This window comes from Chlorocebus sabaeus, chromosome 1 (genome assembly GCF_047675955.1).
Source record: "Chlorocebus sabaeus isolate Y175 chromosome 1, mChlSab1.0.hap1, whole genome shotgun sequence".
Taxonomy (NCBI): Eukaryota; Metazoa; Chordata; class Mammalia; order Primates; family Cercopithecidae; genus Chlorocebus; species Chlorocebus sabaeus.
In genome coordinates this window covers 90,620,796-90,638,433 of record NC_132904.1, presented here as the reverse complement: position 1 = coordinate 90,638,433, position 17,638 = coordinate 90,620,796, and the positions used below count along the sequence as shown (strand labels likewise).

Genomic DNA, 17,638 nt, shown 5'->3' with positions numbered 1-17,638 from the left:
TTGTTCCTTCTCAACCTTGGCTGCACATTGGAATCATCTGGAGATTCTGATTTAATTAGTCTATAGTATCTGAATAATAGATGTTTAAATGGTCCCCAAGTATTTCTGATGGTGGCTAAGTTTGAGAAACCTTGTTCAAGAAGATAATTCCCATTAGTGTTCCATGTGGATCTCTAAAGATTCTGTAATAAAAGCAGCACACAGAAAAAGAGGTCTGCCAAATCCTAACCACAACAAGCAGAGATCCCAGGTTCCTGAGTAAGCATTTGTAACTACAAATTTAGATGTTAAATTTTCACCACATAATAAAATAAAATCTCCATTATGTAGAAGTCTACTTCAAGAGGAAGAAAGGTAAATCGCTTTTTGTAACTGACTATTCCTGTCTCATCTCTAGCTCTGTTGCAAATCTCTCCCACATACAGCCCTGAGAAGAACTGGTGACACTCAGTGGCCTACCTGTGTCCCATCAGCATTGAGGACGCCCTTTTTACAGACTAGCAAAGGCCCTACCAGGCCAGAGCTGGTGTCCTTAATTGGATCAACTGCTGAGAAGTAAAGATAGGTCAGACAGGGAGGATCACCAGCAGTTGGGCTTACGCTCTCAGGCACTGTCCACTTGTACGTGAAGGTTTCACCTGGTTTAACATGTGCCCCTGGTTTCACAAATCCTGAGGATATAAACAAAACAATTATTCAAAGCAACAGGCAAGAACATTATATTGGTCAGACTGGGTCTTCCAGCCCTGGGTGTCTCCCTCTGATGATGAAGAATTTTGTACCAGGAGAGTGGTTTTCTCTTGTGTATCCTACCAGAGGAGGCCACTGCCACAATCTACTGGCTTATGAGATGAAAGTTTAAATCAAAGGATTATCTTCTTAATAAATCCCATACAGTTTCTTACTCAAATGCCAGCCTTAACAAATAGTAAAAGACCGATAATGGCCCATTCAACAAGTAAGTGAAAATTCATAAAATATCACTGGAATGCTTTCTATGTAGAATATATTATACTTGGTCTTGCAGAAGATACCCAAAAGAATTAAGCAAGAAACCTGTCTTTAAAGAGTTTGAAATATAGGAGACTGAACTCAGAAATCATCCAAATAACTACAAGATAGAGGAGTTTAGTGAATGCCCAAAGTTACAAAGCTGATAAATAGCAAATCTGGGATTCAAATTCAGTTTTTGTCTGATTCCAAAGACTGTGAACTTAACCCTTACACCATACTGCCAAAAAACACATTGAATCTTTCCTACTAGACAAGGCGAGAGGCTCACTCTGCATTTTATCCAGTGCTCTGCAAAAAGGTGCCCAATATGTTTGCTGAGTTCACAAGTATTTTGTCTGTTCTAGTGTTCTTTCTGCACACACAAACACACAGTCATTCTGAGCATTTTTTTTCTTTTATTTTTTTAAGAGACATGGTCTTGCTCTGTCATCCAGGCTGGAGTACACTGGCATGATTATAACTGTAATCTTGAATTCCCAGGCTCAAGAGATCCTCTTGCCTCAGCCTTCCAAATTGCTGGGCTTACAAGCGTGACCCACTGCACCCAGCCATTTTGAGTATTTTTACCAAGGAGGAGAGGACAGGTATAGGAATTGTTACCACAGCAAGAGAGGGTGAGGATGGGTCCAGGGAGAGGGAATTCTCTTCCATTCCTTTCTCCTCTGTCCCCTCACCATCAGCACAAAACCTATTCTCAACTGGCATCACACTCGAGTGTTAAGAGTATCCCAGGAAGCCAGGGTGTCTGCTGCAGTGACAGGGATGAGTACCAAGGAACTAGAAGTTTCCTAAGAGCAATATCATGAATGGATTAGAGTTCTCACAGCCAATGGGCAACAGCTACCTTTCTTACATTTAAAGAACCTGTGCCACATACTCTGTGATGGGGAGAGGCCATATCAGATGATAAGCACATATTACTGTTTTTTATAAACATATTTGTTGATTTGATACAGAGCAAAGACCATGTGTAAGATGTTGATGTCAACAAACCATTAGAAATCAGGTTTTCCCTTCAGCCTTTACCTGCAAAATCCTATGCAACCTGCAACTGAAAAGCTCTCCATCTTAGAGAAAAAGAAGTGATTGTGAAAGTAGCTCACTTTTGCAATTTACTATATTATTGAGAAAAAAAAAAGAAAGAAATGAACATTTCCTAAGAACCGGCCATGGGCCAGACCTTGTCCTAAATTCTCTCCCTCCTTTTCCAAAGCCCTGTGAGGTGAGTATTGTTATCTGCATTTGACAGGAGAGAATCAGGTTCAGAAAGTTTAAGTGATTGCCCAAGCCCTCAGGACAGGTAAGGGAAGGCACCAGGATTTGAAGCAGGTCTGTTTATTTCTAAGTGCTTTGCTCACCCTTCCTGTTTACTCCCTAAGGTCAGAGTGAGACTTACCATCTAGGTTTGGGGCTGCATCAGATGCCTTGTCATAGATCACGCCATGGGGCAAAATGCTATAGACCTTGTCAGCTTTGTTGGCAAAGGTCACTAACAGGGTATCACCCACCTCTGCCTTGATGACTGGGCCTGAAAAATATCAAGAAGAAGAGAGAGAAGAGAATGAAAAGAGACAGAAAGAAGTAGAGCAGAAGAGTCACTCTGTGCAGATGTATATGCCCCGCTAAAACATCTCCCTGGGTTCAATGCATGGGGGATGGTTTTACTGTACCAAGAATTCCAAGATGGGCTTCTGCAGCAGACAGTCTCTTCCTTTTAGTAAAAGTTGCATCAACAAATTCAGTATACCGAACCTTCCAGTATTTTCCTCCTATTCTGTTGTCCCCTTGTGTGAAGTAGAGATCAGAGTCACTGAAAAGACATAGGAACCCGATTGAGGACACTTCTCAACATATCCACCAAATGCTTTAATTATGGAGCTTTATTCTATCACTTTTAGTCCACTCACCCACCCTTCTCCCCAGAAAAGACAGCAAAGGCTTCGACAGTGTTCCCAGGAATAGTCAACCAGCCCTAAAAGTCTTCAGAGGCTGGATGATACTCAAGCTCATTTCTCTCTTAGCCATTGTACTTTCTTCCCCAGAGGTCCAGCAACTGAAGCAGGCACAAGTAAACTCCTTGTTTACCAATATTAGAGTCCGAGAATGGTGTTCTACAGAGTAACAAAGAGCTAACCAGTTTCTCTGCACAATAAGCATCCCTCTCTCTCTTGCTGACGTTAATATGAATAGTCTCTGCATCTAGTAAGCTCTTTGACATCTGGCATTATTAAGAAATGGAGTGTCTAGTCAATCAAATAGTGTAATTAATGGAGAGCTGCCATATAAACCATATACATGAAATGCCGAATTTCCAAGTCATGAATATGATAATATAAATTCTGACTAATACTGTCTTTACACTATCTTATTTCTGTTAATGGTACCATCACTCCTGCAGCCATGTAGATTTTCTTTTTCTCCTTCATTCCCTTAACTCATTCATCCTTACTTTGTAAAATTTTCTGGCACTCTTCCTTTTCTACTCTCCTTGTGCATCTTTTCTTTTCCTTTCTTCCCACTACCATGACCCCAGTTCATGCCCTAATCACACTGGATGTGGCCCGTTATATGAACCTCTGAACTGTATCCTCTATCTGATACTGGCTCATTTACTTTTCTTCTCAGCATATACACACACAACTATTAGATTAGTGCAAAAGTAAGCCAAATGGTCATAATGGCCAAGACCGTGATTACAAATTACTTTTAATGGCCAAGACGGCACTTACTTTTTCGCTTAATACAATATTAATCTCTAAAATGGTAATTTTAATTGTCATTTACCTGCTCCAAAATCTTTAATTGCTTCCAATTGCCAATCAAATAATGTTCAAAAAGATTAAAGGACCTCTGCAATTGATATCCCGTTTACCCCAATTCTCTATTTCTCTATGCAAATGCCCATTCTTCTATGCAAATTGTTACTGCAGTCTCATCTGTTCATTCCCCCCATGCCATAGGTGTTTTGCATCAACCCCTGCATCTAAAATTCCCTTCTTCCCTATTCAGTTAGATAAATTCTATCACTCCTCAAGATCTTGCTTAAGTCTCACTTCCTCTATGACTAGCTTAGCTCTCTCTGAACACCCAGATAACTCACTACCAGGACAACTCACCTCATTCTTCTTTGTAACTTGCAGTTACTTCTCTACTCCTGTGAACCCAACTTCTCCCTCTGCTTTTTATTGCTTTAGATATCCTTGTATCCCTCATGTCATCTTGCACGTTGTGCTTTCATATATCACATTAAATATTGATTGAATATAGTTTAATCTTTCATATTTCAGAAGGCACTTCAGAATTCTACGAGGCCCCTAAGACAATTTTGAATGCTAATTCTCATTATTCTGTTTATGGAGAAATACTAGTCAATAGAGAATATTGATATCAGAGTCTTTCACATATGGTTCACACAAATTCTTTAGGCAGGGTTCAAGTGCATCAGTTTGGTAGAATAATTAGTGAATGTAAGGATGAATAAATGAATGAATGAATAAAATGTACAATTAAGGACGCAAATGATCACAAAGAGAATTTTTAAAACATTCCCTTAAATATAAAAAAGGATTCTTAATATCATACTGTACATTTTCTAATATCTTCACAGACATCTTTGCATATGGTTATATAGTAACAAGTCACAGGAGTCCAGATCCATCTAATAAATTGCTAGATTCAATTTTTTAAATAGTATATTCTATGGGAGCGCAGAGAGAACACGATTCATTCAAATCAGGAGTCAAAGGATTTCTAACAGCACTTTGCACTGGAGTTTGCATATAGTACCTACTCAGGAAATTCTGATCAATGAATGAATGATCTAGTGTTTTGATTTAGCCAGCAAGTCACAAAACAAGAAATATTCTACCAGTTCTCAGCAGTGCTTTTGCAGCACTATGCCATCCATGCAGTATGAGCTCATCAGAGCAGTGGTTGGAATACAAATGAGATCACAAAGAAAGCCTAACACATACTTCTCTGACCAGAGGCTTAGAAACACCAGCAAAGAGTGCTTACCTGCCAGAGGCATTTAGAGGAAGACCACTGAATTTGTTATAGCCTTGAGGAGCATAATCCCAAAGAATTTTTTCAGCTGCTATAAAGTAGCGCCTCTGTTGACCCTTCATCTCGGGGTAGAAAATATCACTTTTGCAGTTAGCAACATTGTATTGCCCCAGCATACCAGCTGCAGAACAGAGGAAAACCACGAGCTGAGGCATAAATTCTCACAAAAGGAATCAGAGAGGAAAACACTGATAGATTTGACTATTGAACATTTAGACTTTTGTACAGAAAATTAGACCATAAAGAAAGTTTTTTTAAAAAGGATAAATGGCAACAGGAGGGATATTTGTGACACATATGACAAAAGATTAATATGTAAATCACTTTTACAAATGAAGATGAAAACAAGTAAATCTCCAGTAGAAAATGAGCAAGGAACAGAAATGTTTATTCATAAAAGGAGTAACACTGGCCAACAAACAAATGGAAAAAAAAAGTTCAACCTTAATAGTACTCAAATAGTACTCAAACCTTAACAGTATTCAAATGATATTATGTTCATTGATTAGATTAGTAAAGATTAGAAAGACTAATAATTCTCAGGTTGGTAGATGACTGGGGAAAGAGCCATACTTGTACACTTTGGGTAGAAGAATAACAATTTCCAAAAGAGAATGTGGCAATGTATGTCCATAGCTTTTTAAAAAAAAATCAAACTCTTTGACCCAGGAATTCTAAATCTAGGAGTTTTTCTAAGGAAATGTTCAGACGAAAGTGCAAACATCTATAAATAATAGTCATCAGTACTGTTTATAATAGCAAAAAATTTGGTGGGAAACATAAGCGTTAAGTAATGGAGTGTTGATTAAGTAAGTTGTAATCTCCTTATAATGGACACTGAAAGTATTAACAATGATGACCCAAGCTCTATATTCATCGACATGAAAATGTATTTCTGATATATTTGTAGAGAAAAGTTAACTACAGTGAGGCATCAATAGACTGATTTCATTTTATAAAATACATACATATTTGCATATTAAGAAATAGAAAATAGGGAAGAGATTCACCAAAATGTGAATGTAAAATATATCTATTATGGGACTACTGATTTTAAAATCAATGTATAGGGGCCAGATCCAGTGGCTCATGCCTATAATCCCAGCACTTTGAAAGGCTAAGGTAGGAGGATTGCTTGGGCCCAGGAGTTTGAGACCAGCCTAGGCAACATAGCAAGATTCTGTCTCTATTTGTTAAAAAACCTCCAATTATATATATTTTCTAATTTTTTAGAATAACTTTTTTCTGAATGCACAGACAATTTAGAAATATTGTATTTCAGTGAAAGTATAAATACCAGCTTATGTCCACAACTATTGGGCTAATTTAGCAATCTTACTAGTCTCAAATGGCTGCTAATACCTTGATTTTAAATCTACAGTTTCTCCCCAGATTTACCAGCATGAGACTCTTTGAGAATACAAACCTTGTCTTGTTAATCTTTGTTTTTCCAGAAGAGCATCTAGTACATATTAACTGATTAATTTTTCAGTTGAATGTAATTGGGATACTGCAGTTGACTAATGCTATGATTCACTGCCGAAGGTGGACAGGAACAAGAATGTGTTATCAAAGCAGCCCTGAGCAGCTGGATCTTTGCACCTATTAGTGACTAGGTGAAGTTAGTATCCAAATTTAATCAGACATTGTTTCTTCTATGTCTATTCCATTAACATATTTTTTTCGTCTTGATTTCAGCATCTGAGGGCAGACCTTTTATATGTTAGAACTCTAATGCTGTCAAATGCTTCTTAACTAGCATCCAGTGACCAGAATTCCTCTATCAAGTCCTTCTTGCATGCATACATTTATCTTCCTAAATAACTGCACTGATTATGTCACTGGTGTGCCTAAAGAGCTAAGGATCACACAGCCCCACCTCCTTAGCTTTGCTAAGGGGCCTGATGAGCCTCCCTAGGCTCTTCTGTCATCACTTCTCTGTAAGGAACATTATGATCCAGCTCAGAAAGGACATAGTGTATGGTGTGCCAAGAAACCAGGACCAGGTCATTCAACAGGCACTTAAGCCAATAAATGTTTATCATGCACCTGTGATAGGCCATGAAGGAAGCTACAGGTCAATGGATTTTGTCTCAATTTGAGGAAGAACATTCCAATAGAGCAGTCCAGAGATGAGGTGAGCTGCTATAACTACTCACAAGAGATGTTCAAAAGGAAATTAAATAATTGAAGGGGCGATTGGTCCTTATTATCCAGAAAGTCCTTTCCAGTGCTAAAACTTTATTACTCTACTTACAGTTGCTCAAAGAGAACATGTGTTTTTCCCAGTTCATTTTGCTTCCTCTATCTGGAAAGTCTTTCCTTCTTTATCTATTCAGTTCCTACTCATATTTCAAGGCTCATATTAGGAGCCAGCTCCTCAGGAAGCCCCTGTGATTGCTCCAGAGTAGTGACTACAACCCCCAAAGAGTGTTTGTCTCATTCTGCCTTAAATTTTATTCATTTTGTGAATGTCTAACTATGTCTAACTACTAGATTATAGGTTCCTTGAAGGTCTCATCAATTTTTAATCACTTCTCCACCTTTTTCATACAGAAGTGGTCAATAAATACCTGTTGATAGAATATCAGAGAGATGAGCATTATATTTTCCTGTATATTTATTACCTAATTAAATATAATACATACAAGACTCTATCTAACAGTAGGCATTGGATGAGCACTGGTGACTGTGTGGTTTTATTGTACCATTCTAAACATATCGACTGGTCTTTGTCCTTTTTACCTTGTAGGTGGTCGCTGACCTGGCAGGTTATCATCCACTTCCCAGGATTCTCGGCTATCATTTCTGTTGTAAGGAAGGTGGCTGGGAACAGGTTGACGACATCAGTCCGATGCCCTCTGCTGATGAAGGTGTTACCATAGAAATAGATGGAATGGATGTCTATCTCATTCCCCATTCCAAATAGGTGCCAGGACACAGATTCACCAACACACATATCAGGCTCAGGGAAGTTTCCAAAGAGGTATCCATTGAGGGCTGGAAATAGAAACACACTAGTGGAAGAGACTCCCCTGCAGAGGCGACCAGGACCAGAAATGTTGGTAATACGTACTTGAATGTGGCTGGAAAACCAGTGCAGACCATTGGTTGTAAGGTTTTGGTGCAGAAAAACCTGACTCTTAGAAATATATATTGTCCAAAAGAGAAATGAAATGTTTTTATTGGCCTTTTTCCAGAAAAAACACTCAATGAAAGCGAAGATCAGCACACACTGAAAACAGCCTCGGAGCTGCTGTGAGAACGCAATAATGAGGTCAGGAGAAAGCAGAGTGCTGCTCATATTTACAGGAGGCTCAGTCGCCTTTTGTCCTCATCCTTCACTGGCATATCTGCTGTCTCTACCAGATTTTGTGCTCCTTGGAACTAGAAACCCTGTCTTGTTCATCTTAACAGTTATCAGGACCTAGCAGAAAAACTGGCACATAGTATCTACTTAATGAAGAGTCAAAAGCATGTAGTGAGATAGAAAGAAAAGGAACTGATTAAAAGGGATTTATGAGAACTGTTTTGTTTGTTTACTTTAAAAAGCCAAGAGAAAAACAGTGTTTACTATATGTTGCTGGGGCAGAATCTTATTAAGTTTATGGCGTAAGTCCAGGACCAAATACTTTAAAACCATCTAAATGGCAGCTGAGACTTGACCAAATTCAGAAAAGAACTTGATTCAGGGCTTTAAAAAGTCACAACATCCCTTCTTAAGTTCAAACTGAGTTGAAAGGCAATTGTTGCTGAAATTAATCTTAAATTATTTTAGTAAATTTAAATAAATTGATTAATAAATCTTGTAATATTAATTATCTTCCATAGGCTAGATTTTTTTTAATAAAATTTTTTTCTTTACTTGATTAGGTCTCCTTTTCCAGTCTCTCTCTCTCTTTTTTTTTTTCTTTTGAGATGGAGTCTCACTGTGTCACACCCAGGCTGAGGTACAGTGGCACAACCTCGGCTCACTGCAACCTCTGCCTCCTGGGTTCAAAAGATTCTCCTGCCTCTGCCTCCCCAGTAGCTGAGATTACAGGTGTCCACCACCACTCCCAGCTAATTTTTGTATTTTTAGTAGAGAGAGGTTTTGCCATGTTGGCCAGGCTGGTCTCAAACTCCTGGCCTCAAGTGATCCATACACCTCGGCCTCCCAAAGTGCTGGGATTACAGGCATGAGCCACCATACCTGGCCCTTTTCCAGTCTTGAAGGATTGTTTGCAAACACACATCTACTTCAGCATACAGACTAGGGTTTTTGTTTTTGTTTTTTGAGACAGGATCTTGCTCTGTCACCCAGGCTGGGGTGCAGTGGCACTTAGTTCACTGCAGCCTCAAACTCCCGGGTTAATGCAATCCTCTGACCTCAGCATCACAAGTAGCTGGGACCACAGGCATGTGCCACTATGCCCAGTTCACTTTTTTGTTGTTTGAATTTTTTATAGAGAACGGATCTCCCTATGTTGTCCAGGCTGGTTTTGAACTTCTGGCCTCAAGCAATCCTCCCATACCTGCTTCTCAAAGTACTGGGATTACAGGCATGAGCCATTGTGCCTGGACAGGCTTCTTTTTATGATACATGTAATCTGTATTTGCTTATGTAATTCATTTCATTTTGTTGGACATTTTCACTTCAAAAGAACAAATACAGAGTAACAGGAATTATTTGGGCAGGTGAGTCTTAAATAATCACAATTAGTGGTTTTCTGTAATATTTGAGATCATCACTCCCATTTTGTAAAGGTTATGAATTACAACTGGTCACAGTAATGATTTGAATTTACGTCTTCATTGACTCCATCCTTCATTGTTTTCTCTGCCTCCCTGCCTTCCCCTTTCTTTCTCTCCCTTACTTCCTTTCCTCCTAAATTATTTTCCAAGAATCACTACACACAAGGTTGCCAAAATACCACTAGAAGTAAAAGAGAAGGCATGCAATACAATGGAAATAGTCAACATACTGACAATCATGCCTTGATGTGCTTTAGAATAAAACATGGCCAAATTTATATTATTTGCTATGGGACTTCTCTCAGGAAACTGTCAGGCACTAATTATCACTTTGACCTTAAACAAGTCATTGATAGTCTCTTGACCTCAGTTTCTCTTCTGTAAAATGGAGATGTCAGATGATCATCAGCTCCTTCTATTTCTCTTATGATTTTATGACTATATTGAGGATAACTTGGTTAGAATAATTCTGAGAGAGAGATAAGCAATAGAAGGAGAAGATATGTCAGTAAATAAGGTGAGATATGTAGGTTGACTATTTCCTTTATGTTCACTAGAACTCTGTTAGAAAATCCTAAAATGCTACATTAAGCTACTGCTTTGCAAAACAGGCACGAGTACGTGCCCTGTCTCAACTAATAAAATAGCTACAGAAGTTCACTATTTTGAACAAACACAGAGTCTGATGTATAGTGCATGCTCAATAAATTTTGTTGATGTAAAGAATGCCTGGGAAATGTAATGAATTCATAAGTGCTTATTTAAACCCCATGCATAACTCAGTTCTTAAAATTTAGCAGTGGCTCAGAAAATGGTTACTGGATAAAGCAAAATGTTGCAAAACAGAGGATTATTATAGGATGATTATTTGGTTCTCCTTTCTCCTTCCAGTCAGTCTAAGCCCACCCATGCTCTGGGCTCATCTCAGGCACCGATTCTTTTCCAATTACAATATAACATTGATCCCTCCATTTTTCCAAAGCTCTGTGGCTTTGTCCACACTGCATGCCCAATGTAGCATGTATCCACTGCTCTGTCCCCCTCAGATTGTTTCAGGTTCAAACATGTGTCATGTATTGTATCACTTTCTAACCATGGTCATCACTGAGTTATAAATCTTGCCAAACTCAGATCAACATTTCTGTGTATTTTGTATCCCTTGTAGTACCTTACAGTATAAAAGGCCTGGTATATGTTTGGGAACATGGGAGGTACTCACCATGCATTTTGTTACTCCTCTGGAAAACAGCATCTTTCTTGTCAACGGAATCAGGGTCCGTGCAGAAATGTTTGATATTTTCATCGAGGTACCAGCTTTGATTCTCATCCACAAGAGTAAACATTATAACAAACTCTCGATCCACATCATTCCGCGTCCCTGAATATCTATTCAGGATACCTATCAGGCACATTCAAAAGAGTAGAGAGAAAGAACTAAATCAAGATGAGCTTTGCTTCCTTCCAATAGTGTCAGGTAAGTGTGAAGTTTGGTGAAGACCTACACCTACAAGGATAACCCACAATATAAAATCAGCAAAAGGCTTTAATGGAAATAAGAGAGCCATAGAAAAGTCATAAAACAGAAATCTTCATAATCACATACTTGGAAGCCTGGCTATCTCTAAAGGGAGTTCATTTTATTGACAAAGCATGGACATGCTAAGTCAAATAATAAGGTATAAAATAGCAAATGATTATTTGGGTGAAATAATGAAGCAAAAGGCATCCCTGGTCATTTGACTAAATTTCTCACTTTTCTATACATTGTGTTATGAAATATCATTTTTAAAAAATAACTATCAAGTCTCAGAATGCTGTGATGATTCTTAGACAAAAATCTGAATTACTGCCCTCTGCTATGGTATCAGATTAATCTTCCATGTTAGAATTTCTAAAGAAATTTGGAAGAAGAGGCACATTCTGTGTGGAGCAAAGGAGGTAGGCAAAATAAGACCTGAATCTTATTCACACTTCAACTCCCTAGTTACCTGGAAACAAAGTTCTTTACCTTCCTTGCAGACCAGCAGGGGACCAATTAGCCCAGAGCAGATGTCCTTAGGGGCGTCAATGTGCGAATGGTACACCCAGGTCAGGCAGTTGGCATCAGCTGGAGCAGGTGCATATTCTTCTCTCACCGGCCAGACGTAGGTGTAGTTTTTCCCAGGAGGAACCATGTCATCATTTTTGTTCCTTCCAGATGTTCCATCTGGGTATAGGGCTCCTTCCAAAAAAAAAAAAAAAAAAAAGATAAAACATAGTTAAAACACAGAGATCACATGCTATAGTAGAGAGGGCCAGAGCTTTGGAATCAAACATAACTGAATTAAAATTCATTTGTTTTGGGACTTGAGGCAAGTTACTTAAATTCTCGATGTCTCTGTTCTCTATCAGTAAAACTGAAATGTTGATATCTATCCTACAGGGATATAATAACTAAATGAGGCAATGTATACAGAGTGTTTTGAACAGAACTAGGAACTTAATAAATGTTTATAATAAGGACTCTTTCTGATGAGCCACTTTACAAATTAAACCCAGATGCTACATAATTAATTAGAGCCCTTTCATATTAACTGAAGCTCTGAATTTCCTGATTATATTTAGGTTATATTGTTAAATATAGAGTTAATATATATTAGGTCAATATAATTAGCTTATACTGTTTCATTGTTCAGTAAAGGGAAAGTTACTAGTTCCTTAAGAGAAAGGACTTTTTTGCTAGTACTAGATTCTGAGAGAGTATTTTTAAGAAAATTATTATATACAATTATTCAGTAATGTAATGAATTATGTCTTCAATGTTTTCAAGAATGATTTCCAAAGGATGCAAAAACATTCTTTTTAAAACAGTTTCTTACATTTTCTCTCAATACGGGGTGAGAATATAATACTGAATAGTATTTTGACAAAACTATTTGTACTCAAAGTTAAATTAATGTAGTTTGCTGCTTTCTAACTTGATACTTATCCAATGTGATAGAGGAACAGGACATAGGAAAAAACTCCAGAGAGCTGCCCCTCATCCATTAAATCCAAATGACGTTTTTAAAAATTGTGTTATCTCAGCAGCATTTGATACTATTGTCAGCTCCCTCCCTCCTTGACTCATGTGGCATCACACCATACGCTTTGACCACTCTTTTTCAGTCCACTTTTCCAGTTCACTCTCTTGTATCTGCCATTTTTTTGTCAGAAATCCTCAAAGTATAATGCTGGCTTCTTCCTTCCATGCCTTGTGCTTTCTCCCCAGCCGATAGTGCTCATCCCCACAGTGCCAACAATCAGCCACGCACCAGTGACCCCCATGTTTATCTCCAGCCAGGACCTCACCTCTGTACTTTACACTGATATTCAACTGTCTGACATCCCTACTTGTAAACTTCAAGAAGATTGCAAATGCAACCTTTCCCAGGGAGCATTAGCTCTCCTCTCCCAAGCTTGGTCCTCAGCCACTGCCACTACACCCAGTAAAAGGCACTACCAATATTCAGCCACAAGCCAGAAACAAAGGAAGCATTTTTCTTCCTCCTCCTCTCTTTCCATTTCCAAAATACCACAGGGTCCTATCTCTGCTTCTTCTCAAATTCATCCATTTATTTATGTGGATCTCCATCATCACATTCATAGCCTGAACTACCATCGTCTCTCACCTGGACTTTGTAGTAACCTCCTAGTTGGCTTCCCTTCCTCTTGCCTTTCTAATCCATTTTCCAAGCTACTACAAGAGTGATCTTTTCAAATCTTAAATATAATTCTATTGTTCCCTGTTTAAAATCATTTCATGGCTTCCCATCAGTGTTGGGATGAAGGTCAAATGTGTTTAATGTAGATTAGAAGGTCCAGCATGGTCTGGCTCAGGCAATCCTGAACTCCCTGGACTGGGTCAGTTTTCTAAAATGCATTCACACTGAGAGAAGGGCAGTAGAGCCAGTGGTTAAGCTCACAGCCACTGAAATTAGACTGCCTGGAAAGGAATCCTACCTCCATCACTTGCTAGATACGCAGCTTGGGCAATTTCGTTCTCTTCTATGACTCTTAGCTTCTTATCTGTTAGGTGGTGATAATCATAAATTCCTACCCCCTTTTTTTTTTATTATTATACTTTAAGTTCTAGGGTACATGTGCACAACATGCAGGTTTGTTACATATGTATACTTGTGCCCTGTTGGTGTGCTGCACCCATCAACTTGTCAGCACCCATCAACTCGTCATTTACATCAGGTATAACTCCCAATGCCATCCCTCCTCCCTCCCCCCTCCCCATAATAGGCCTCGGTGTGTGATGTTCCCCTTCCAGAGTCCAAGTGATCTCATTGTTCAGTTCCCATCTATGAGTGAGAACATGCGGTGTTTGGTTTTCTGTTCTTGCAATAGTTGGCTGAGAATGATGGTTTCCAGCTTCATCCATGTCCCTACAAAGGACATGAACTCATCCTTTTTTATGGCCGCATAGTATTCCATGGTGTATATGTGCCACATTTTCTTAATCCAGTCTGTCACTGATGGACATTTGGGTTGATTCCAAGTCTTTGCTATTGTGAATAGTGCTACAATAAACATACGTGTGCATGTGTCTTTATAGTAGCATGATTTATAATCCTTTGGGTATACACCCAGTAATGGGATGGCTGGGTCATATGGTATTTCTAGTTCTAGATCCTTGAGGAATCGTCATACTGTTTTCCACAATGGTTGAACCAGTTTACAATTCCACCAACAGCGTAAAAGTGTTCCTATTTCTCCATATCCTCTCCAGAACCTGTTGTTTCCTGACTTTTTAATGATTGCCATTCTAACTGGTGTGAGATGGTATCTCATTGTGGTTTTGATTTGCATTTCTCTGACGGCCAGTGATGACGAGCATTTTTTCATGTGTCTGTTGGCTGTATGACTATCTTCTTTTGAGAAATGTGTGTTCATATCCTTTGCCCACTTTTTGGTGGGGTTGTTTTTTTCTCATAAATTTGTTTGAGGTCTTTGTAGGTTCTGGATATTAGCCCTTTGTCAGATTAGTAGACTGCAAAAATTTTCTCCCATTCTGTAGGTTGCCTGTTCACTCTGAAGGTAGTTTCTTTTACTGTGCAGAAGCTCTTTAGTTTAATTAGATCCCATTTGTCAATTCTGGCTTTTGTTGTCGTTGCTTTTGGTGTTTTAGACATGAAGTCCTTGCCCATGCCTATGTCCTGAATGGTATTACCTAGGTTTTCTTCTAGGGATTTTATGGTTTTACGTCTAACATTTAAGTCCCTAATCCATCTTGAATTAATTTTCATATAAGGAGTAAGGAAAGGATCAGAGCTGTTGAGACTTGTAGGATATGATATCTATAAAGCGCTTATCACAGTGCCTGATATATAGTAGCCTTTTAGTAAGCTATTTTATTTATTTAAAGCATTTATGTAAGTTTTTAATTATACATGTGTATATGTATGTATGTATATATATGCACACACTATATATATATTAAACACATATATAGTATGTATATGTGTATACCTACACACACACGTATAAATATCGTGTGTGTGTATGATTGCTTGATTAATGTCTCTATCTCATGTTAGACTGTAAGCTGCATTAAAGCAAATACCAGCCTTCTTTTTGCTCATGGTTGTATCTTTAAGACCTACCCCAGTGCAAATATATATATACACACACACATATATATACACATATATATATATAAAATAAAATATGACTGAGTGGCATTACCTTACACTGCCTTTGTCCAAAGCTCTATGAATAAAATGCATGTCTTGGAAGATTCTTTTCTATATGGAGAGATTTATATACGGAGGGTCAGGAGTTGAGTGAGAGTGGACTTGTCTTGAAGTTTCTATTGAGATCATTTATTTTGAATTGATTATATGATACAAATCAATATAAATAACAATTGTTCTAGAAATTCTTATGTTCACAATTTACTTAGTGGGTCTTGTTTTTATTATTATTAGGAGTTATTGAAGGCTGTTATTGAAATGAGGAGAGAGAATCCCCAAACAGAGCCTTTGTGCCACTACTGAAGTTGAAGAATATCATTGGAAATCAAAAATAAAGTATAAATATAAAGGAAGAAGTGATTTGGAGATAGGTAGCTTATTAAGTTGTTCTGAAAGTCATTTTCAAAAGAATTTATTAAGGATTTTGACCAATGGTAACATTAACAATATGAAAGTATAAAACACTATTTATTTGCTTATATATGTTCTAGGCTGTGTGACCTTTTAAAATTCACACAATTTTTGGCCGGGCGCGGTGGCTCAAGCCTGTAATCCCAGCACTTTGGGAGGCCGAGACGGGCGGATCACGAGGTCAGGAGATCAAGACCATCCTGGCTAACCCGGTGAAACCCCGTCTCTACTGAAAAATACAAAAATCTAGCCGGGCGAGGTGGCGGGCGCCTGTAGTCCCAGCTACTCAGGAGGCTGAGGCAGGAGAATGGCGTGAACCCGGGAGGCGGAGCTTGCAGTGAGCTGAGATCCGGCCACTGCACTCCAGCCTGGGCGACAGAGCGAAACTCCGCCTCAAAAAAATAAAAAAAAAAATTCACACAATTTTTTTACCCATCAGGTTTGAGAATTTTGAGGATTGATGGGGTCATGGGAGAATTAAACTCATTCATAAACAAATGGCAGAAGAGTAAAATATGCAATTTTTCAGAAGAGAGCTTGCCAATTCCTATTCAAAGAAAGTATGTACAACCAGCAATTTTATTTGTAATAATGTATTGTGGAAACATACTTGAAAATATTTTTCAAATTACATGAACTGGAAACAACCTAAATAATTATCAATACTGAACTGATACGTTCATATGATGGGATACTGCACAATTGTTAAATGGAAGTCTCACTATATGTACTAATATGAGAAAATCTCCAAGACAAAGTAAAAAGTGAAAAACAGAAAGTGTTATAGCATAATCCCTTTTATATAAATGAGCAAGAATATACATATACATACATGCTAATATATGTATAGAAAAAAAGTCTGTGAAAAATTTATAGAAGTTGTTTAAGATTATTGCCTTTGGAGTGAAAGACAAGTGAGCAGGGCTTTAACTTTTCTTCTTATACCTCGTTACTCTTAAGAACTTCTAACCATGTTCATAGGGTACTTTCTCTTTAATTTTCTATTTTGAACTAATTTTAGTGAGTATGTAAAGAATCAGATTGTGTGCAATTTTCCCCTGCTTTATACTTTTTTATATTAAAGCAAAAACCAGTCCAGATGCAGTGGCTCACACTTGTAATATGAGCACTTTGAGATGCCAAGGTGTGAGGATTGCCTGAGGCCAGGAGTTTGAGACTAGCCTAGGCAACATAGCAAGACCCCATCTCTATAAAAATAAAACAAATAAAATAAAAAATAAAATTTAAAAACCAATAACATTTATTTTTAAATAATTCCTAATACTTAAGCATATTTCAGATGTAGGTCAAGAAAGCACTAGTTCATTTTATCATTAAATGAAGGCATGTATATAAGACCTCTGGCACAGGCATTAGCATAAAATAGCTTCTCAATTAATGTTAGCCCCACCCGCTCAACCCACTTCTAAGTTCCATTCTCTACCCCTCCCTTGGATGATATCTTGGAAGCAACAGCTGTATATTTACTCTTCTTCACAACCCAGCATTGTGTCTGGCTCACAGCAAACACTAAGCTGAATTAAGCAGAGACTTTAAGACTTTCAAGCTTATAGCTATAGCAAAGACAAAACCTCATTAAAGGAGAGCAAAGAAGTCAGCAAATTCTCTTCCAAAAAAAGCAACTATAAAGTTAGACAAACTTGATTAAAAAAATAACAAACCATTCTGGTATC

The 17,638-nt window shown here is 38.1% G+C and overlaps 1 protein-coding gene across 1 annotated transcript in view; it reads right to left on the bottom strand.

Annotated features, from left to right (window-relative positions):
* The window catches only part of HEPHL1 (hephaestin like 1), a 78,555-nt gene that overhangs the window by 32,852 nt on the left and 28,065 nt on the right, over positions 1–17,638 (bottom strand). The window contains exons 3-9 of the mRNA XM_008020555.3: positions 11,822–12,034; positions 11,033–11,212; positions 7,825–8,079; positions 5,032–5,200; positions 2,685–2,824; positions 2,411–2,542; positions 460–671 (exon numbers count right to left, since the gene is read on the bottom strand). Coding sequence (XP_008018746.3) covers positions 460–671; positions 2,411–2,542; positions 2,685–2,824; positions 5,032–5,200; positions 7,825–8,079; positions 11,033–11,212; positions 11,822–12,034 — 1,301 coding nt within the window. The remainder of the gene's footprint in view (positions 1–459; positions 672–2,410; positions 2,543–2,684; positions 2,825–5,031; positions 5,201–7,824; positions 8,080–11,032; positions 11,213–11,821; positions 12,035–17,638) is intronic.